The sequence below is a fragment of the Cyprinodon tularosa genome, unplaced genomic scaffold (assembly GCF_016077235.1).
Source record: "Cyprinodon tularosa strain WSP-4 unplaced genomic scaffold, ASM1607723v1 ctg4, whole genome shotgun sequence".
NCBI classification, from domain to species: domain Eukaryota; kingdom Metazoa; phylum Chordata; class Actinopteri; order Cyprinodontiformes; family Cyprinodontidae; genus Cyprinodon; species Cyprinodon tularosa.
In genome coordinates, this window is record NW_024039118.1 from 1,262,588 (window position 1) to 1,286,686 (window position 24,099).

The following is a 24,099-nucleotide window of genomic DNA, read 5'->3' on the forward strand; positions in this document are numbered from 1 at the left end:
AAATAAAGATATAAAACAAATATTATACAATTCCACAACAACGAAATACTATAAATAAACATTTCTGAAAAGTAAAATTTCCTCCACATATTGCCTTACTTCTTCCTTTCAGACTCAATGTGTTTTTTGATGCTTTCATCAGTGGCAGTTCTGTCAATTTTAGTAATGGGTATAACCTTGGTCATCTCATCATAGAGTCCTTCAGGCTCCTACAAATCACATTTTTAAGAATATTTTTTTTGAATAGGCAAAAAAAAATGACATACAATACTTAAATTTTGTTATGTAATGTTATTCTTGTAGAATAAAAACTTGTTAGCTCTACGCCTGCCGAATACACAGACGTCCATCCCCATGAACGCTGGGTCGTAACTCAATGGTAAAGTAAATGATTCTCATTTCTTATTTCAACCGTTGCGTGTATATTAACTGCTGTATATTGACCTAAAAAAAGATGTCATATTAAACAAGTAAAGCTAAAAATTGGGTCGAAAGTTAAGCAGTGTTGCTTTGCTTAATTACAGGAGTTTAATAAAATGCCAACAATAAAAACGTCCTTCAATCAGTTTTTTTCATACAGATTAAATCATTTTCTTACACGTTTGATCTTCACTTCTCCACCAGTGGCAAACACGTCTTCTTGATGATTTCCATACAAGAGAAAATTTATCACAGACCCATAAAGAATTTGTGGTGTCTTCTGAAACTTTAGCTGAAAGAAAGAAAATAATACAATGAGCATCAGTTATCCATTTTTTTTGTTATAGTTCATATACTTCTATTACTTGTCAATTGTAACAATTGCTCCTATAATTATGTATTCCCTGCTAAATTTAGGTTTGAGGATATGTTTTAGGTTTTTTAACAAATCTCTTCAGCATTGGGTGCTAAGAATATTTAACGAGCCATTCAGTTTTAAATAGAATCGCATAAAGTCTAAAAAGTTTTTAAATGTGTATAATTATATTATATGCCTAAAAAAGACCAAAACCATTTGATTATTATAAAAATAGGGTAAGCTGACTAGTTTAAAGTTTTACTTGTGTCCAGTTAAGAACTCTTATCTTCATCCAAATAATGTGTTTTATTTAAAAATGTTTTACCTTAACTTCTGTCATAAAGTGTATTGTACTCTACCTTTCTTGTTTCTGTTAAGGCTATTAAAACAAACAAAAGAAAAAAAACTACACAAGTGAACAAAATTTGGTAACCCTTGTACCATTGTGGGGTAACAGGAATCACTTGTATCTGAAAATAGTAATAACAGCAAAAAATTCTATGAAAATGAACAAAGGTAAGTCAGGCATTGCTATAGCCATGCTTTAACAAAATTATAAAAAAAAAAAAATGAAACAGGCCTGGGAAAAAAATGATGGTGCCCCTAAAATAACTGAAAATACCGAGACCAAAGGGAGTCAACAATCTCGTAATCAGTCAGTAGGCCAAAATAAAGAGGCACAGGAAGTCATTGTGCTGTTTTTTTGGAATTGTGTGTACCTTACTGAACCAGCACCAGATGAATCACAACATATGATTTTTTAACTATTTATTTGTATGATACAGCTACAAATAAGTATTTGAACACCTGTCTATCAGCTAGAATTCTCACCCTTAAATACCTGTTATTCTTCTTCTTTATCCTTCAAAATGTCCACCTCCTCTCCATTTATTATCCTAAATTACATGCACCTGTTGCAGGTCGTTAGCTGCTTAAAGTCACCTGTCCAACCTATACATTTTGTAAGTATCCAGTTACTAACATTGTCTAGAGCAAAGAGCTGTCAAAAGGCACTAGAGCGTTATTGTACACCTCCACAAGCCTGGAAAGGGCTATGGGGAAATTGCTAAGCAGCTTGGCAAAAAAAGGTCCAATGTTGGAGCAATTATTACAAAATGGAAGAAGCTAAACATGACTGCCAATCTCCCTCGCACTGGGCCTCCATGGAATACATACACACACAGAGGCGTGCACAGACATTTTGGGGGGCAGGTGCTCAGGAGGGGGGGGGAGGGCACTTTTTAGCGCACGTGTAACACTTAATTATAAAAAAAAATAAACGCATGTTGAATGAAATTTGACTTTTATTTGTAACATTCTCTAAACGTGAGTTTTCAATGGAAAAAAGTCACATCACCAACAGAACAGACTAAAGCATACTTCTTTCATCTGGCTCATCTCCCTGTTTTTCCCTCACCCATCTGTTCTCCCTAATCCTGGTATTTTTCTGTCTCTGTGTCTTCCCTGAACTCTTCCTCATCTCCTGTCCTGGTAGATGTTGATGGTATAGAGCTTCCCTGCTGTGACTGGCTACAATATATTAATAATAACCATCATGACAATAATAATGATAATAATAATAATAATAATAATAATAACTAGAAAATTTCTAAAGAAATTTTGAGGGGGGCCACCTACTGCCCGTCTGGGTAACTGGGCCAATACGGCCCTGGCAAGTGATGTCGGGGCTCCCCAGACCAACTGCTTACGCCTTTGAGGGCTGCTGAGGGAAGGAAAGAGGGCTAGGTCATGGGCAAAGAGAGCTGTGTGCCACTTGTGCTGAAATCTGGGAAATAGACGTGCACAGCATATGATGCACAAGGGTAATATGGGTTGTCCATATTGAACCGCAGTGGGTAAAGCGCAGTTGGCGGGCTCCGCCCGCCCGCTTGGAGCCCTTGCAGCGATGAAAAAAATCACTAATGGCGGGCTCCGCCCGCCTGCTAAGAGCCATTGCAGTGATGAAATCACCAATGGCGGGCTTCGCCCGCCTTCTAAGAGCCACTGCAATGATGAAATTACAAATGGCTATGAGCAATATGCCAGAATGTATGAGTGTGTATAAGGAAGAGGCTTTTATTCTGTAGAGTCCCTGTAGTCTTATTTTGAAAGTCTATCATGGATGTGCATCAAAAGAGGGGTCATGCCCAGCAGTGATATAGAATCCATTTCCAAATGTTAAATCACTGGTTTTCCATGTTATTAGGTGAATAGCTGCTGTATTACAGAGTAAATGGGAGACTTTTCTTGTGAAATTTGCTCTGGGGTGTGTTTTGAAAAGGTCACTAGAGTCTAATAAAAACAACCTGGAAGAGTTTGGGTCATAATGTTGAGCCATTTGCATCAATTATTGCATTAGTATAATCTAGAGGCTTTTATTTTGTAGGGTCCCTGGAGTCTTATTTTGAAAGTCCAACAGAGTTGTGTTTAGAGAAAATGTTCAGACCCAGCAATCATAGTTGATGACTTTCCAATCGTTAAATCACTCATTTTCCATGTTATTAGGGCAGTAGATGAAGCGGAAATGGGAGGCTTTTATTTTGAAATTTGCCATAGGGTGTGTTTTAAACAGTCTCCTAGAGTCTATTCTCTAAAATGGGGTTGAGTTTGGGTCATAATGTTGAGCCATATAGGGCAATAAATATATGTAAAAAATATAGAGGCTTTTATTTTGTAGGGTCCCTGGAGTCTTATTTTGAAAGTCTATCAGTGTTGAGTGGCAAGGGAAGTGTCATGGACAGCAGTCATATAGTGTCCATTTTCCAATGTTAAATCAGTGCTTTCACCCTCCATTGGATTAATATGTGCTGTTTAAAACAGCAGAGGTAAAATCTCTTTGAAGCACGGTTACCTTGACAACGCTTAACGAGCCTGTCAGTGACAGAGAGAAAAGCGCAGCACTATCGTTCCTTAGCTCTCAGGCTTTTTTGAATGGGAGGAACAGCTGCTGAACAAACGACTGCTGAGCGAAAACCGTAATAGGTATTAGAAAAATTCTTTCAGTGAAAGCAACATCTATCCTTTGTCTCAGACTGGGGTAACCTTCATGTCTGTAGGTCTTTCACAACCCAAAACGAAGCACAAACAAAATGGCTGATCCCACCTGCTCCTCCCTTTGTTTAAACTGCAGCACCACACTCTGTCATCTTTAAGCTGCTATAGCACCCCTCCGAACAAACGACTGCTGAGTAAAAAGCGTAAAAGGTATCTGAAAAATTATTTTTATCTAAGCTAAAGCTATATCTTGTCTTCAATTGGAGTAACTTTCATGGCTGTAGGTCATCTACAACCTGAATGGGAAGAGAAAGAATAAGAAAAAACGGGTCCTCAGTCCTTAGCTTCTAACTGAGCTAGCTGCAGCAACACACTCTCACTCACCTTTAAGCTGCTAAAGCCCCCCTCCGAACAAAGGACTGCTGAGTAAAAACCATAAATGATATCTGAAAAATTATTTTTATCTAAGCTACAGCTATATCTTTACTTCAATTAGAGTAACCTTCATGTCTGTAGGTCTTTCACAACCCAAAACGAAGCACAAACAAAATGGCTGATCCCACCTGCTCCTCCCTTTGTTTAAACTGCAGCACCACACTCTGTCACCTTTAAGCTGCTATAGCACCCCTCCGAACAAACGACTGCTGAGCAAAAACCGTAAAAGGTATTAGAAAAATTCTTTCAGTGAAAGAAACATCTATCCTTTGTCTCAGACTGGGGTAACCTTCATGTCTGTAGGTCTTTCACAACCCAAAACGAAGCACAAACAAAATGGCTGATCCCACCTGCTCCTCCCTTTGTTTAAACTGCAGCACCACACTCTGTCATCTTTAAGCTGCTATAGCACCCCTCCGAACAAACGACTGCTGAGTAAAAACCGTAAAAGGTATCTGAAAAATTATTTTTATCTAAGCTAAAGCTATATCTTGTCTTCAATTGGAGTAACTTTCATGGCTGTAGGTCATCTACAACCTGAATGGGAAGAGAAAGAATAAGAAAAACGGGTCCTCAGTCCTTAGCTTCTAACTGAGCTAGCTGCAGCAACACACTTTCACTCACCTTTAAGCTGCTAAAGCCCCCCTCCGAACAAATGACTGCTGAGTAAAAACCATAAATGATATCTGAAAAATTATTTTTATCTAAGCTACAGCTATATCTTTACTTCAATTAGAGTAACTTTCATGGCTGTAGGTCATCTACAACCTGAATGGGAAGAGAAAGAAAAAAAAAAACGTTTCCTCACACCTGAGCTTCTAATTGAGCTAGCTGCAGCAGGACACTGTCACCCAGCTTTCTGGTGCTTAAAATGTCCTCCGAACAAACGACTGCTGAGCAAAAACCGTATGAGTTATTCAAAAAATTCTTTCACCGTGAGCGTCAGCCATCCTTCGACTCCAACTATGCCAACTTTGGTGTATGTGTGTCTTTCAGAACAATATTTATGACGAGTTTAAAACACATAATGTCATTCGTTTTTCTCCCCTCTGCTGTTCCAAAACCAATGAAAAACGGCTCTGATTTTCATCGACTTGAGGTCGGTCTGGAGGGTTTTTAAGGAAAAGTATTAATCCTACCGTAATTCCGAAGACATTGTGTGGGTCCAGAGATTTCAGTCTACAAACTGACCAAAAATGGTGACTCTAGCTATAAATATGTGGCCGTGAGGGCGAGTTTAAAATGTTTTTGGGTCTTAAAAAAACGGCTGCCTCACACTCTAGCTTTTCAGTCTCTCCACTCTAGAAGGGTGGATTTTGCTAAAACTTTGTGGCGCTTGAGGTCTGATTATACAAAAACCGTAGCAGTTATCAACATACCGTCTTCAGTTTTATGCAGACGAAGGATTTATCTACAAACTGAGCTTTAAACTGTTTTTCTACGTGAATGTATGCCGACACAGTGAAGCGCTGTTTTTTATGCTGTTTTTTTCCTCTCCCCATTCATTTCCTATGGGAATTTTTTGCGACGTTTTCGCTAATAATTCGCGAACCTTCGGACTAATGAGAAAGTTTTATACAAGCACGCATCGCCCCATTGGTCCCGACGCGTGTGCCAACTTTGGGCCCGATCCGACGAATGGTGCGTGACTAGTTACGCGCCGAAGTTTTTGGTGGCGAGGAGAACTATAAGCTATAATAATAATACGCGGAATAAATATGTGAGATAGTAGTAGGTGGGCCATGCCTTCGGCATGTGGCCCCCCTAACTAGAAAATTTCTAAAGAAATTTTGAGGGGGGCCACCTACTGCCCGTCTGGGTAACTGGGCCAATACGGCCCTGGCAAGTGACGTCGGGGCTCCCCAGACCAACTGCTTACGCCTTTGAGGGCTGCTGAGGGAAGGAAAGAGGGCTAGGTCATGGGCAAAGAGAGCTGTGTGCCACTTGTGCTGAAATCTGGGAAATAGACGTGCACAGCATATGATGCACAAGGGTAATATGGGTTGTCCATATTGAACCGCAGTGGGTAAAGCGCAGTTGGCGGGCTCCGCCCGCCTGCTAGGAGCCCTTGCAGCGATGAAAAAAATCACCAATGGCGGGCTCCGCCCGCCTGCTAAGAGCCATTGCAGTGATGAAATCACCATTGGCGGGCTTTGCCCGCCTTCTAAGAGCCATTGCAGTGATGAAATCACCAATGGCGGGCTCCGCCCGCATGCTCAGAGCCATTGCAGTGATAAAATTACAAATGGCTATGAGCAATATGCCAGAATGTATGAGTGTGTATAAGGAAGAGGCTTTTATTCTGTAGAGTCCCTGTAGTGTTATTTTGAAAGTCTATCATGGATGTGCATCAAAAGATGGGTCATGCCCGGCAGTGATATAGAATCCATTTCCAAATGTTAAATCACTGGTTTTCCATGTTATTAGGTGAATAGCTGCTGTATTACAGAGTAAATGGGAGACTTTTATTGTGAAATTTGCTCTGGGGTGTGTTTTGAAAAGGTCACTAGAGTCTAATAAAAACAACCTGGAAATGTTTGGGTCATAATGTTGAGCCATTTGCATCAATTACTGCATTAGTATAATATAGAGGCTTTTATTTTGTAGGGTCCCTGGAGTCTTATTTTGAAAGTCTAACAGAGTTGTGTTTAGAGAAAATGTTCAGACCCAGCAATGATAGTTGATGACTTTCCAATCGTTAAATCACTCTTTTTTCCATGTTATTAGGGCAGTAGATGAAGATGAAATGGGAGGCTTTTATTTTGAAATTTGCCTTAAGGTGTGTTTTAAACAGTCTCCTAGAGTCTATTCTCTAAAATGGGGTTGAGTTTGGGTCATAATGTTGAGCCATATAGGGCAATAAATATATGTAAAAAATATAGAGGCTTTTATTTTGTAGGGTCCCTGGAGTCTTATTTTGAAAGTCCAACAGAGTTGTGTTTAGAGAAAATGTTCAGACCCAGCAATGATAGTTGATGACAATTCCAATCGTTAAATCACTCTTTTTTCCATGTTATTAGGGCAGTAGATGAAGATGAAATGGGAGGCTTTTATTTTGAAATTTGCCTTAGGGTGTGTTTTAAACAGTCTCCTAGAGTCTATTCTCTAAAATGGGGTTGAGTTTGGGTCATAATGTTGAGCCATATAGGGCAATAAATATATGTAAAAAATATAGAGGCTTTTATTTTGTAGGGTCCCTGGAGTCTTATTTTGAAAGTCTATCAGTGTTGAGTGGCAAGGGAAGTGTCATGGACAGCAGTCATATAGTATCCATTTCCCAATGTTAAATCAGTGCTTTCACCCTCCATTAGATTAATATGTGCTGTTTAAAACAGCAGAGGTAAAATCTCTTTGAAGCACGGTTACCTTGACAACGCTTAACGAGCCTGTCAGTGACAGAGAGAAAAGCGCAGCACTATCGTTCCTTTGCTCTCAGGCTTTTTTGAATGGGAGCAACAGCTCAGAACAAACGACTGCTGAGCAAAAATCGTATGAGTTATTCAAAAAATTTCTTCACCGTGACCGTCAGCCATCCTTCGACTCCAACTATGCCAACTTTGGTGTATGTGTGTCATTCAGAACAATATTTATGACGAGTTTAAAACACATAATGTCATTCGTTTTTCTCCCCACTGCTGCTCCAAAACCAATGGAAAAATGCTCTGATTTTCATCGACTTTAGGTCGGTCTGGAGGGTTTTTAAGGAAAAGTATTAATCCTACCGTAATTCTGAAGACATTGTGTGGGTCCAGAGGTTTCAGCCTACAAACTGACCAAAAATGGTGACTGTAGCTCCAAATATGTGGCCGTGAGGCAAGAACAAAATGTTTTATCTTAAAAAAACGACAGCCTGCTTCACTGCAGCAGGCTGCTGCAGAAGCTAACTGTCAGCTAGCTTCCAGGTTCTTACCCTCCAAACAAACGACTGCTGAGAAAAAACCGTAAAAGGTATTTGAAAAATTCTTTCAGTGAAAGCAACATCTATCCTTTGTCTCAGACTGGGGTAACTTTCATGTCTGTAGGTCTTTCACAACCCAAAACGAAGCACAAACAAAATGGCTAATCCCACCTGCTCCTCCCTTTGTTTTAACTGCAGCATCACACTCTCACTCACCTTTAAGCTGCTAAAGCACCCCTCCGAACAAACGACTGCCGAGTAAAAACCGTAAAAGGTATCTGAAAAATTATTTTTATCTAAGCTACAGCTATATCTTGTCTTCAATTGGAGTAACTTTCATGGCTGTAGGTCATTTACAACCTGAATGGGAAGAGAAAGAAAAAGAAAAAACGTTTTCTCACACCTGATCTTTTAATTGGGCTAGCTGCAGCAGGTCCCTCTCACCCAGCTTTCTGGTGCTTAAAATGTCCTCCGAACAAACGACTGCTGAGCAAAAACCGTATGAGTTATTCAAAAAATTCTTTCACCGTGAGCGTCAGCCATCCTTCGACTCCAACTATGCCAACTTTGGTGTATGTGTGTCTTTCAGAAAAATATTTATGACGAGTTGAAAACATATAATGTCATTCGTTTTTCTCCCCACTGCTGCTCCAAAACCAATGAAAAACGGCTCTGATTTTCATCGACTTTAGGTCGGTCTGGAGCGTTTTTAAGGAAAAGTATTAATCCTACCGTAATTCTGAAGACATTGTGTGAGTCCAGAGGTTTCAGCCTACAAACTGACCAAAAATGGTGACTCTAGCTATAAATATGTGGCCGTGAGGGCGATTTTAAAATGTTTTTTGGTCTTAAAAAAACGGCTGCCTCACACTCTAGCTTTTCAGTCTCTCCACTCTAGAAGGGTGGATTTTGCTAAAACTTTGTGGCGCTTGAGGTCTGATTATACAAAAACCGTAGCAGTTATCAACATACCGTCTTCAGTTTTAAATAGACGAAGGATTTATCTACAAACTGAGCTTTAAACTGTTTTTCTACATGAATGTATGCCGACACAGTGAGGTGCTGTTTTTTATGCTTTTTTTCCTCTCCCCATTCATTTCCTATGGGATTTTTTTTGCAACGTTTTCGCTAATAATTCGCGAACCTTCGGACTAATGAGAAAGTTTTATACAAGCACGCATCGCACCATTGGTCCCTACGCGTGTGCCAACTTTGGGCCCGATCCGACGAATGGTGCGTGACTAGTTACGCGCCGAAGTTTTTAGGGGACGAGGAGAACTATAAGCTATAATAATAATACGCGGAATAAATATGTGCAATAGTAATAGGTGGGCCATGCCTTCGGCATGTGGCCCCCCTAATAATACGCGGAATAAATATGTGCAATAGTAATAGGTGGGCCATGCCTTCGGCATGTGGCCCCCCTAATAATGGGCTATTAGGGCAACATGACTGGAAGTCTTGTCACGTGGATATGACTTATGGTAGCCTACAAAATAATAGCTATTTTAATACCTGCTGCACAAACCACTTAAAAATAAAATGTGAACAGCTTTTAAGATTTTTCAATATGATTAACCCTCCTTTCTTGGCATTGTGCTGCAATTACTAAATCAATATACAATTAAGACAATAAAAAGACCAAAATGTGTTAATTTATGTTGCCTAACAAAACCTATACAACAGAAAGCGTTTGTCTTAACACATAGATTTGTACAGAAGAGGATTAGGGCCACTGAAAAAAAAAAAAAGTTAACTGATTTTTAAATTTTATTTCAGTTTAACATGGGAAAAAAGTCAGAATTCTGACTTTTTTATTGTCAGAATTCTGAGATTAAAGTCAGAATACTGAGCAAAAAGTCAGAATTCTCAGCAAAAAGTCAGAATTATAAGAAAAAAGTTAGAATTATGAGATTAAAGTCAGCATTCTGACTTTTTTCCCATACTAAACTGAAATAAAATTTAAAAATCAGTTAACTTATTTTTTTTTTTTTTCAGTGGCCCTAATCCTCTTCCGTATTTGCAATTGCAAACTCTACCAAAATTATTTGTAGCCTATGTGGTCGTCCTCACGTTATCTGTCATTGACTTGGGCTACAGTGTAAAACTTTCAGAATCAGAATCAGGTTTATTGCCATTGTTAGTGAAGGAGTTCACAAACTAGGAATTTTTTATGGTACAATCGTGCAACATGAAACATATAATATGGAATAGGTAAATAAAATTATAAAAATATCTAAAAACTGTGGGTATACGTCATGCATAAAATAGACTAATGTATACACTTAAGATAAAAAATATGGATACAAAATATAAAAAGTAAAATAGCATCTTACAAGGAGACAACTAGTTTATCTGGTGACCAGTCGGCAAAATGCGTGTTTGGTGCTGCTGAATGAGACATTTTAATGCACAACAAAATGATTCTGCTTGATCTGTATATTACCTGGCTAATGGGGCACGGGAGAAGCAGCCTGTCAGCGACCGTTCCTGCTATCTGAAAACTGCTATGATGCTGCGCATCTGGCATGCCCTGCGGGCGACCGAGCGAGTTCACGTGACAAAGGAAGAGAGAGAGGCTGGTCGTTTGTGCGCAAGTAGATCGGTCATTTCGGGGCATTGTTTCAGTCGTTTTTAATGGCTCAGGTTTTCAAAAGATCATTTCAAAACCGACCTCAGTAAAATCTTAATAATATTAATAATAATAAAAAAAAAACGAGTTTCAAAAGGGCATTTTCTTTGATAGAGGGCAAACTTCCTAGTGCTTTAGCACCACCTAGTGTCTATGTGTGCACGCCCCTGTACACACATATACAGACATACATAGATATAGTCGTATAAGGAATCAAAAAGCACTTACAGTTTTCCCTGTATCATATCTTTTGCCATCAAGTTCGATGGAGGAAAACACTGCCCAGGGATATTGCTTTTTCTGAGTCTCCAATTCTGGTCGCGTCACAGTTTCTTTATAGCCAATAAATCTCACCTCTTTGTCAAACTTTTCATGACAGTTTTGGAGCCACCGGATAAACTCTTTTTCAATCTTGGCTCTTTTAGAGGTTTTCTGAGAAAAATCCGAAACATCAGGTTACTTAAAGGGTTATTGCACAAGTTTAAAAGGTAAATTATTTGTTTTCATTTCCCATACAGGCCCTTACGATTGTCAAACGTAAAATTATTTTTTCTTTTATTTTTCTCTATATCCGCTATAGCCTCCAATGGACTCTATAACAAAGTCATTCGGGGTCTGCCACCTTGGATCGAGTGAGATAATGAAGGAGACTGTTTTGGAAGCATGATCACAAATCCCAACTCAAAGCAACTCAAATCCCATTAAAGTGCATTCAGCTCAAGATCAGGGTGGTGGAGTAACATGGTATCCCTATGTAAACCACACAGAGAAGTGTGGTTAAGCTGCCAGTGAGTTTTTTTCTCACGCAGTGAGTACTTGACAGAACTGCAGTGTTCTTAAACAGTGGCACCGCATGAAGGGAGCGGAGTGGTAACCTTGGAGGTAAAAAAAATCTGAACTTTTCTTTAAAATCACATGGTAGCAACCAATCAGGAATTGTTTGTGGTTGTGACATAAGTTAAAGAAATTGACCAGAGGCAAAGATTTTTCCAATCGAAAATTCCACCAACTACTGTAAATAAGGTAAACATGTCCACTGTTGTTTTCAATGTGAGCACAGGAATGCCATATGCTGTTATGATTTATATGCTAATAACGGCCAACACCCCCACCAAAAAAATAAATTAATTAATAAATAAAAAAAACATATATCATGACATATTGGCACTGATCTTCTTCAGCTATTAATTGCCTCACTAATTGAATGGGCAATTTTTGTGTTGACAAGAACAAATTGGTGCTCATTATTTGGAAAATTCCTAGATAAAGTCAGCTATGATGAAAAAAAGCAAATTGTCACCTGAGCAAGATTTCCAGTGGTAAAAATTGTATCCACAGTTTTCAGCTGCTTCTCAAGTTTCATGAATTTTAACTTGTTGGCGTTGACCATAAATTTTCCATCAGTGAAAAGCACACCAGAAAAGCAATTGTAACACTGTGGAGGTAAGTTTGATCCCCTTTTCCTTTGGCACCAGTCAAAACTAGAAAAACATAAATGAAAAGAAAACACACAAAAATTACAATGATTTTATTCCCTTTTGTGTCAGTTTACCCTTTAAAATTCTTGTTGAGCCAACCTGTCTGTTAGCACCAACAGTCAAGCTTAGAGAGGATATTTTCAATGGTGATTTATTACTCTGGTAAAATTTGAATCCAAATTATGTCTATTCAATTGAGTGATTAGAATAAATGATTATGGAATTGTGGGATTCAATTGGAGCTAAGTGATACAACAGCTGGCCTATTTGTGTTTTTTTTCAGCTGGTACACTAAAAAAATAATGCAACCACTTTTGGCATTTACTTAAATATATTTAGTTACTTCAACTAAATTGTTTTATGTCCTACCCTGCTAACATGGAACAATTGTGTTAAAGTAACTAAATATGATTAAGTATATCCCTAAAACAGTTGCATTATGTTTTTCAGTGTATGTGTGTTTATTTGCAGATTAATTCATGCGTTCAGCAGCCATGCCTTAAGAATGCATAAAATGCACAAATTACTGTTTCCACCATTTACTTTCCATTGTTAACATGTTTTGTATAATTTTATTAAATGTTTCAGCACTGTTTAAATTGAGAACTGTGTCACATTTTTTATAAGCCTGAAGAATCTGTCCCAGAAACCAGGCAGCAGAAATAATCTATTGGTTTAAAAAAAAAAAGGTGTCAATCACAGTGGCGGCTGGTGAAAAATATTTTTGGTGGGGCTGATATAGTCTAGTGTATGTCTCCAACTAATCCGGAATAAGAATTCAAATAAACAATTGGACAATACATACAATTTAACAGTAATGATTTAATTTACTGAACGGTGTTAAATAAATCTAAATGTAACATATTACATTATTAAAAGTCGAAAAACATAAAAACATTGCTACAATGAGTGTTAATAGAAGTTGTGAAGCACCCTGAACAAATGAAATCCAGAAATAAAGGCAAGAGTTCACCACAAGATGAGTATTCTGATTGAATGATCGCTTTTTCCTCTCTTGTCTAAGTCTCATGAGGAAAAACTCTCCTCTGTCTGCTCACTGTCAGTCAAATATTGTGTGGGTTTTGCCAATCAGCATCAAGTAGACAGCTTCAGATCCTGCTCCCTGGCTCTCCCCCTCTCTAGAGACCCCATAAGAGGCCTAACATCACTGGAAGTGATGGGACTAAAGAGGAGGCCTCAACAATAACCCAGAGCAAAGTCTACCTGAAAAAAGACCATAGTTTGTGAAACTGAAGGGTTGATTATTTATCCAAGTAGTGAGAAGCACAGGAGCAGCACAGGGGACAATATTCTAACCATTCCTTTTATTAAGAGATTTTCAGAATGAGGGAGTCTTCTCATCTGCATTAACCAATTTGCAGCCATTGTAGCAGAGATGGACAAGAAGCTGATACAAGGAAATGGTGGAGCACCTTTGGCATTGTGTGGAAACAATCATCTGATCCTGAATGTAAATCAAAATGATAAAATGCTCTATAAATGATTAAAAAAGAAGAGCAATAGAATAAAACAAAATGTCAACTGGAAAGTTGTGCATTTTTCAGGCACCCCATGTCGCCTCCTTGGTGCCCACAGGGACCACGTTGGTAACCCCTGGTCTACAAGAAGGAACAGAGAGGACAGCACCTCTTAAACAAGTTTAGGTCTGTTGGCATAGCAGTATCAGTGACATCAACTTTAAGAAGCTCAGCAAGCTAGTAAAAAGGATTGTTCTGGGAACTCCTCTAAAATCCTTGGATATTTTTTTACAAACAATTATTCATAAAATGAAGAACATCATTAACAGCAACAGGCATTCTCTTCAAAATGCTGTTAGAAACACAGTGTTCCCACTCATAGGCCTTTCCAAACCTGCAAACCAGCAATCAACATCTACAACAGGGTGTTGCGGAAACCCCTATATATGAGTTGCAATATCACATTTCCCTTTTTCGGTAGATAAAAAAAATATATATATATTTATTTTTTTGTTGGCCGCAAGGTCTGCAGGTATTTTACATTTCTTATTGATGTTATAATTATTAGTGTGTTCATTTATTTATATATTTGAAATATATTGGAAATCCCAAGGAAGATAGGGATAACCCCTTATTCTTCATTAAGTAAGATATCTAGACAGAAAGAAAAAAAATTCATTCCTTTAGATCATTAAACTGGATTATGAGCTCTCTTATAAGCTTTAAATTGTTAATGCAGTTTAACAGAATTAATAACTTCCTTCTAGATTGCAAAATTGAAATTAAAGGTCTATGAGCTTCCTTACATAACAAAACCTTTTTATCCACAAACGAGGAAACTGGGCTTATAACTAAGTGTAGAAAACCTTTACAAAAACAACCCGAAAATATAGAGATATTCCAATAAAAATCTAAATGGATAAGTTATTACTTACTCAGAAATCGTTGTGTAGGGGATGAGACGTCCATTCCAGAAACATTCAAAGATGTCCCTCTTCCCCCTTGCCTGATTTATGGCGGTAGACTCCCTTTCATCATCATCATCATTATAATCATCCTTACCAGGAACTAAAAACAAAAAGAAGTAAATCCTTTTTAAATATATGTTAAATAAAAGTGAAATAACACCACATCAGATCTTAATACCTTGTTTGACATATGGATCTCTAGGATAGGTCTCTCTGTCATAGAGAAATGGATGGTATCTAAGAACACCCTCAACAATGCCATGATCCATAGTTTCCGCCCTAAACTCAAATGTGTCTGTGGCTGCATTTATGTATTGTGTTTGCATGTCATCATCCACTTGTCTGAGATTGATCGTACGTGGGCTCTGGGAAGCCTGCAATGTTACCTGATGAATCAAAAGAAAATGAAACTTTAAATGTTTTCAGTTAACACAGTAGTTGTCAGCTCAAACTGGAATTATTGTGATCAGACATACAAGAATGTCAATTCTTGGCAAGTTCTCTGATCTTTGTGAAATGTCTGTTTTGCAGTTTCCATTAACTCCATGAATGTAATAATGATAGATGTGGCTGAAACACATTAAAACAAAAAGATATTTATCATTATCCAGACTCTATACATGTACAGGTTTCATATGGGGAGGTAAACTCACGCTAGCTCTCTGGTCCACTCATCAAAGTCCTCTTTCAGGTATTTGATGTGATCATGAGAAACTCCTGTTATGACAACCACAGTGAAGCTGTTCTTTCCAGTTTCTTCACTGATGATTTTACGAAGGAACCGTTCTTCCTCTGTTATGTGTGAGAAGTCACCAGGCTGCAGCACAAAGATAAGTGTTCTTATTTTTACCTGAGTTATAACTCTCTCTTTTTAATATGAAAATTAAAAGCTCTCACCCTTCTGTTTAGAATGGTGTCACTGTAAACATCCTCTTTTTTCTGCTCCTTTTTCTGAAATTCCTCCTTCGACAGAACCAGCTCATGAATATCTGGAGAGCCAACTGGTTTGCTGATCATCTGTTCATTACAGAAAATCAGTTTTCTTTGCCATATATATTTGCAATGACTTAAACTCAGTGATTATTGATATAATAAAATAAAATGAAGTATTTTTGTAATAATTGTAGTGAAAAACCTATCACATAACTATGGTTACTTCAGAAGTAAAAAAAACAACTTCCCCATCTTACATACTAGAACTTTGTAATAGCTGTTCTTTTTTAAATTATTTACTTTTATTATCATACTGAGGTTTTTTATTTACTTTATTTTATGTTTCTGCTTATGTTTTCTGTTAGGTTTGAACACCAAACACCTTATTCAGCAACCTGCACAAAGAATGACACAGAGAATTTAGTATATTTTACTTGCAAGGAGAGGGGATCAGAAACTGCATTCAGTTACAACTTCAAACCCACTCTGAAGCAGTATCTGCTCTCCAAGCCCTTTATTGAAGAAACGCCCTGATTACAATGTGGTTTCAACCGCTAAAGGGGGAGGGAACAGAACCCAGTTGAAACCAGAATTTTCGTACAACATCATACAACATCAGAGGATAAGGAGAACCCCTCTCCTTATCTAGTTGCACAGTTCTCCATTCTCCTCCACACCCTTAACGACATCTGTTAACAGCAGTCGCAGTCAACATCCCTCCTGCACAGACTTAAAAAACATTAATGACACAGCAAACAAAACTAAATGTTTTAACACTCTTTGTAATATGAGTAAGATAGAGATAACAAAATGTGTAAGTATAATATGATTAAAGTAGAATAACTTATGTACAATTAATTAACCCAACATTTCCCTCCTGTTTATTCACTTTAAGCTATTTATTTTTATCATTCAATAGTTACTTCTTTTCAGATTTTAAACTAAGAAATCATTCTTTTTTCTTTTTTTAGCTGTAAAGGGTACACTCAGAGGTACTTTAAACTGGTGGGTTATTGTCGTTGGGATTAGGATAAAAGTCAGGAAAGTGTAAAGAGAATTCATCCTCTTCGCTGTCTTCATCATCCGATAGGTGTTCCTCAGTGGACATAAGGGCATACATTTCTGTTTTCATGGGTTGTATTGCAGTGGTAATTAGTCTATTTAGCAGCGCTCTAATACATGGAATACAACAACATCCACATAAGGTCAGGATGGCGGCAAATATAGCTACAGACATCAAAATAGAAAGTACCAGTTGTTTGTATTTACCAAAAATGTCTCCAGATCCATCCCACATTTTTGTGTCAACTCCAGAATGGTCTTTCATTTTGCTGTTAAGAGAGCGAAGGCCTTCAAGGGCCTTTGTGAGGCTGCCATCTGCAGCAGTGTTGTTGGGAATAAAGGTGCAACACTGATCTCCAAAAATAGAGCACACACCACCTTTTTCAGCTAACAACATGTCAACAGCAATACGGTTCTGGAAAGCCATCAGAGAGGTAGCTGACAATTGTTCATGGACGGCGGAGAAGCCTTGTTCTGTTTTATTTCCCAGCCTCTGGACGTTATAATGGATGTAGTTGATCCTGTCTACATTTTTATTTATAGTACACCACCAGCATAAGAAAGATTCAAATCCTGCAGAAACTTGATTCACTAGTTTATACTCATCTGGAACACTTCTGGGTACTCCAATACTGTCAATATAAGTAGGGTCATCTGGACTCCACGCATTTTCAGATGCCCTCCTTCTTCTAGTATGCCATGTATGTGGTAAAATACTGTTTACAGTCATTAACAATTCATCCATTGTGAGTGAAGTAATAGAAACAGATAAAATCAAGGTGACTGCAGCACACAATCCAGTGGTGTTGCATGGAAGTTTGTCAAACAATTTGTCATCTCCACACCACCACCAGATGTCGCTGTGGGATTGAAGTTTAAAAAAGGTGGATACCAGTAAAATGCTTGCACATTGTTTTTCATTTAGTGTACCCAATTTTGGGCCCACTCCGGTCCTGTTTACACAGGTGAAATTTGCCACAGCCACTTTCTTCAAAAAGATTGGTTTTTTCTTCTCATCTGTGGTCAGGGGATAGATCTTATCCCAATAGGTGCAATTATCAGTTGGAACTGTATAATTCATTATATTTAGAAGACATTGAGGAGTTATGGTGGCAGGAACCACACGTAACAGCGGTCTGGCTCCCATACACACAAGACAATCAGTGGACACTGTTTTAGCTGCTTGTTCTGCCATTAAAAGCCAGTTATTTGTTTGCCCAGAGATTCCAGTGGTGACTTGAAACAGTTCATCCGTTTTAAGCGGGTCATTAATATTTTGAATTTTTATCTGTTCACCTTGGGCAGAAGTAAGAATCCCTTGTATCTCATTTTCTTCTTGTGTAACATTTGCAGAGCACAGATACAATGTCCAACACGGATCGGTTTCACTAGACCGTGCACATATAAATGAGGAAGAACAGCCTTCCTTCTCAAGGGGTTCTGCTGTGGAGTTTATTGTCATAGTGAAAACTTTGGAGGCATGGTTAACAGTGAACCCTGATATTCTACTCATCCATTTCTTAGCTAAAGATGTCCATCCATACGATCCTTTTTTCCACTGTCCAGTGGTTCTGAAAACGTCTCCCCAACTCTTTTGAGTTCTTTGAACTACACGGGGATATAGGTAGAAATCATAACCTCGCCAATCTCCCGGGTCAATTTTAAATCTTTGCGAGAATGTTTGAAAAGGAATAGTCACTACACTGATTACTCTAGTAGAGTTATAGCAGAGATAGACGTCCCTTTTACAAATAGCTGGCTCATGGGGGCAACAAGAATCCTTGCCCTGAGTGAGAGCTAAAAACAAAACTAATATGAAAAGTTGCAACATCATCTAGGTTCAAACTTCAAAAAGTTTCCTATGGGTAATCTTTTACACAGTGGTCTACTCCTATGCCCTTCTCGGCAGGTTTAAACCTTCACCATTTTTGAGATGGTTTATGCTAAAAAATTTTAAACCCCTTTGTACGAGGGGGACTTCCTCTGGGGGCGGTGAAGGGGGAACCAAATGCAATTATTAACAGGTACCAAAAGGGAAAATTTACTGGGTGCAAAGCAGTACGGAAAGGTTCCACAGAAAAATTTAAAGGGAAAGTGTTTTTAAACACTTTACTCTTTCTGATCTATTTTTTCCTTTTCCTTGCATTTGGGGACAAGGGGGATCCATTTTGCTTTTTTCCCAGTTTTTTTTTAAAATGCAGTTGGAGTGGTAAAAAAACCCTATGGGGTCCTTCCCACTTGGTAAATTTCCAATGTTTCCTTTTTAATGCTTTTTATGAGGCCCCAATCACCTGGTTAAAACAAATTGGGTTTTTCCCCCCCGTTGGAGACACAGAGGGTGGGACACTGTCATTTTTGGTTTTCAGCTTTTGTTTTGTTGCCCCAGCTTTCTTTCCCCATGTGGGTCTGCTAGAGTACTTTTTTCATCTGTTTCCCAGCTTTTATTAAAATGGGGAAAGTCTATATGGTCTCCCAAAAATATTGTTTCAAAAGGGGGGTAAAACCCGGTGTACTTGTAATATTTATGTGTTTTTAACAAAACCCAAACTTTTGAGTCCATGATTTTTCCCGTTTTTTTCCCCCCCCCCCCCCCCATACATTTCCTAAGTTTTTTTTAAAAACGAATCCGTTCGTTTCTTTCCAAAAACCCTGCGCTTTGGTGATGAAAGCACAGGGGTTTTTTTTCAAATCTATGTGAAAGGCTTGTCCTTTTTTTGGTTATTATCGATTTACAAAAATGTGTCCCCATTACCCTAAAAATTTTTTTTCTCGGGAAAACCCATAAGGGGAATTTGCCCTTTGCATAATGCTTTTCCCAAAGGGTTAGTGCTCGGGAAAGTTTTGTAGGAAAAGTTCTAACCCATTTAAAAAAACGAGTAAAATATTTACAAAAACAGAACTTTTTACCTTCACTAGGGCTTAGTTTTTATAAAATCCATATGTATATGTTAAAAAGGGGAAGTTTGGCTTTGGAAAATTGCCCTCTTTTAGGCCTTAGGTTCCCCTGAGCATTTTTTGTTTTGCACATTTTAAGCATGCTCTAAAAAAAATTTTTTGAATAAGCATTAAAAACCATAGGCCCGTATTGTTTGGTTTCCCCAATTTCCTACCATCCCCCGGTTGAAACATGAGTTTTTACCAGGGGTCAACATAGTTTGCCCATTTGTAAAATTTTTTTGGAAGGTTTGGGTTTTATTTTTTTGGTCAGGTGAAAATCCCCCCCTTTTAATCGTGCTCCTTTTTTTTTTTTTTTCTTTTTTTTCCCTTGTTTAGGAGCTTGCTGCTGGGGGTTTTCTTGAAAAGAAGGTCGTCTTTTAGTAAAATTGTCTGTTAATTTTAAAACTGTTTTTTCTTTTAAAGCAGCTTTTTTTGCTATTTTATTTTCAAAGGAATTCCCTTTTGAAACAGCATCTTTTCCCGAGTGTGGGCCGCCTTTTGCAAAATTCCAGTTTTTTGGGCAGCTGTACTGTTTGGTAAAAGTTCTTTCAGAAAATTTGGGCCCATGGGTCCCTAGTTTCCCGGTTGATGTTATCATGCCTCTTTTTTTCCCCAATGTTTGCAAAGGTATTGTTGTAGGCCAAAAAAATTTTTGGGAAATCTGCCGATATTTATTTTTTTTGGGTCTTTCAAAAAATTTGCATGCTTCAGAAAAGAGCAATCAGTTCTGCTGTTTGGGCAAAAGTAATGTTGGGTAAAGTTTCCCGTTTTTAGCACAGGGGAAATGTTCACTACGCAAAACCCCAGTTTTTTTTTTCCCCTTTTTTTTAAATTTTTTTTAGAGGATCCATAAAACAAAATAATTTTTCTCCTTCTGAAAAAAAAAAGGAGGTTTTTAAAAATCTGGCCTACTTTTAGCAGTTTTTTTCACCAGACCCTCACAACCCTAAATTTCCCCCCAAAATTGGGTGGGGATAAGTGTTGCTGGGTTTCCCAGCCAAGGCCCCGTGCCCACCCCCCCGGGTTCTTTTTTCCCCCAAGGGGCCGGCTGTGAAAAAAAGGGAAGTAAGGCCCCCAATCCCCATAAAGTAAGGGGGTCTGGGCTGGGGGGGAAAAGCCCCCTTTTTTAGTTTTGTAAAAGCACAGAAAAGACACCAAAGGGGGGAATTTTTTAATGTCATGGATGGAAAAATTTACTATGCCCAGCACGGGCCGTTACTCCCAAAAGGAAGCAGCTATAAACGGGTCGCCACAGTGTGGAAGTCCCACATGTTTACCCCATCTAATTTAGTAGAATATTTTTGCAAAGGCCCGGGTAATTTATTCCCATGCTTTGATTTAAAGGGACCGAGGTCAAAAAATTTAACCTTTTACAGTCCACCATTTGTAAAAAATTTTTTTCATATTGGGAGTGCTAACGTGGCAACTGCTCACCAAAAGCCTCCCTTAATTTTTTACAAAAGGGCCGTTTCTGTTTCAGATGCCCAAATTTTGGGTTGTCTGACATTTTCGTTCCCCCTTTATAAAAGAAAAGTTTAAGGGGGCAGTTTTTTTTTGCAAAAATTTTGGTCCCCCAGCTTCTGCAATAATTAGTGAGCCCTAAAAAAGGGACATAATTTTGTTTTTTTTTGGGAAAGTGGCTTAGGCCCCTGCAGTATTGCTGCTTTTCTTTCTTTTTTTTGGGTTTTCTCCCGCCAGCATTTAATTGATGCCCTTAAGTTTTTTTAAAAACGTTTTTGGCAAAATTGTAGCTTTTTTTTGCTAACTTTATGGTTTTATCTCCCAAATGTTTCAGTAATGCGATTGTATAAATTTCCCCAACCTTTTTTTAGCCCTCAGATGCTACAAAATGTCATAACATATTTTTAATATTGGCTTTGTTTGGGGGGTTAAAAGGGGGAAAAGCGGAAGAGATCATTTGGGGAATATATCGTAGGACTTCACAGTACCCCGGGGGGTAAAAGCGTTTTATGTATTTTTTTTTTCCCTTTAAAGGTGAAAGCAAACCAAGTACCGACTGTCTTTATGTTAGGGAAACAGAAAAAAAAGCTTTGTAATGTCCACTACTGTGAAAAAATTTAGCTGAGGATTTGGGGAAAATTCAAATAATTTTTGTGAGGGTCTGCAACACATGGTAATTTTCTGTATTACTGCATTGTTACTGCTTGTAAGTCCTGAACCATTCGCCATCCCGTTTTTATGGGGGTGCCTTTTTAACAGGGAAAAATTGGGTGTTTTCAGGGGGAATCGCCCCATTCCAAACCAAAACTCCCGCTTTCTTTAAAACTTCAATGACTGGGTTTTATGCCCGCTACCCGCATCTGGTTTCAATGGGGGTACTGTCTTACCCCAGGAAAGGGTTCTGTTTTTTGGTCTTATTTTCACAGGTAATGCTTTTTTAATAGGCCCACATCGTAGGTCCTTGAGACCCCAATTTGCTGGAAACCTTTCTTCAGCATTTTTTCCTTGCTTTTTGTGAAATATATTTCACTGTTGTTCCTCATCTAAATGGGGTCCCGCCTGAACATTACTGGGCCGAACAAAGCTTTCTTTGTCAGTTCCCTTTTTATCCACTGTTCCAAAGTGTTCCCAGAGGTTTTCTACCCCAAACGCAGGGTCGTTCCCCCCTCTCAACCCAAACCCCCAGGTCTTGCCATTTGTCCGTTTTGCCCTTTCATAAGGAAAAGTGTGGCTTCCAATGTTTGGGGGGAACAAAGGGGAACAAAAATGGAAAGGAAAAAAGTAATTGCCTTTTGCGGAGCTAAAACTCCAAAAATCAGAGGGAAACATAAGAAAACTTGGGGATTTTTTTTTAGGGGTAGCTTTTTTCTAGTGTTGCTTAATGGGCCTCTGGTTGGGCCCCTATAAACCCCATGGTTTCATTTTCAGATATCAGGAGGAAATTTTATCTTGTACATTCGACTGCCTGTTTTTCCTTCCTCCCCTAAGATAAGTCCAGTGGCCCTGGGGGGTTTTATTTTTGGAAAATCTAAGGCGTAGTAGTATTTTGGGGGGTTTCCCGTTTTCCCCCGAGAACAAACATTTTTCAGATTTTTGTCTGATGAATTTTTAAGGCCCCTTTTGGGGTTGGCATGATGGCTAGGGAAAAAGCGCCACCGGCCATCTCTGCCCCAAAAGGTTTAAATGGACATTCAGGCAACCCTAAAAAGGCGCTGACATGATTTTCCCCTTTTTGGGGGTTGAACCACAACGGTCAGTCTCTGGGAAACCTTTTTTTTTGACACCTTTTGGGGCGCACGGGACTATTGAGTAATTTGAACTTAAAGGGGCATGTGGTATGGTTTCTTTTACAGGTTGGGCCTGCATGCTCCCGTATCGCACCAAAAAAAATTTTACAGGAGTGCCCCGGGCCCTGGGCTATTTCAGGTCATTTTTTCTTTTAAAAAACAAATTTTTTTAGGGTTTTAAAAATCCATTTTTTTATTCCCCTTTCTCTCTAATTTGAAAATGGGCGCTCTCTAGTCATGCCTTTAGCTCCCTGAATTTTGTGGGTTGCTTCGACAGTGCCTAGCCATGTGGCCTCTTTTTTCCCCATGACCAACACACCTGGGGAAATTTTCAAATTTAGCGTGATTTAAAAACCCCTTCCCCCTTTCCCCGGCCCCTGCCTCGGCCCCTACCCCGGACTGCTGATAAAACCACAGTGTCCTCCTCCCCCTGATAAAACACAGTGGGTTTTTTTACTTTTTAAATTTTTTTTTACTTTTTTGACTTTTTCCCGCATGCAGGGCGTGATTTAGATATTGTTGGAGGGGTTCCCCACTCATGTCTATGTGGTGGCGCTCAACCCCTCCTTTGAAATTTTTTGGGAATTTACCTTTCTGCAGTGCATTCCCCCCCCCTTAACTGCTGTTTTTTAAAAGCCCCCTCATTTATTTTCATTTAAAAGCAGTCCACTATGTGCCCTGAAAAGTTTTTTTTCCATCCTTACCCTGTATTCATCGAAAGACTCGTCCTGCTTTTGCTTGCATCTCCCTATCTCTGTATAATTTGCTTTCTTCTGATATCTGGCCCTGATACGATTAATCAAATGCTCAACTGCTGTTCCTAAGTCTGTGGAGTCTGGTTGCAAAGGGGTAGGAGGATCAGCGTTTGTAGTTGGCACAAAATTCCCTTTAACATGGTGCCATTCTGATCCTAATTGGCACATCCAGACTTGCTGAACCTCTGCACCATTTAAATGGTAAGATTTTCTCAGATTTTCCATTTGAATTATGCATTCTTCTACATCCTCCTTTGGAGGGGGAATTCCTTCTACTGCTTTTCTAACATCTTCCTGTGTCCAGGTTCTATATACCATTATTGTGGCTGGTTGTCGGTTATTTCCTTCAACCTGGCCCGCTAAGGGGTTTGGTAATTCTATTAAAGGAAGCGTAAGGACTTCTCCTACACCTTCCTGTTTTACAGGCATCACTCGGAGTGCCTGTGGGGACAGAATGTCACTAAATGTTGTCGCTAAAGTTTTTGACCAATCTCCTACGGACC

The 24,099-nt window shown here is 38.8% G+C and overlaps 1 protein-coding gene across 1 annotated transcript in view; it reads right to left on the bottom strand.

Moving 5' to 3' along the window:
* Positions 1-24,099, bottom strand: part of LOC119791644 (structural maintenance of chromosomes flexible hinge domain-containing protein 1-like) — a 56,143-nt gene that overhangs the window by 21,253 nt on the left and 10,791 nt on the right. The window contains 9 exon segments of the mRNA XM_038297862.1: positions 100-209; positions 599-712; positions 10,966-11,169; positions 12,038-12,218; positions 14,629-14,761; positions 14,840-15,047; positions 15,138-15,231; positions 15,315-15,478; positions 15,559-15,678. Of these exon segments, the coding sequence (XP_038153790.1) occupies positions 100-209; positions 599-712; positions 10,966-11,169; positions 12,038-12,218; positions 14,629-14,761; positions 14,840-15,047; positions 15,138-15,231; positions 15,315-15,478; positions 15,559-15,678 (1,328 nt within the window).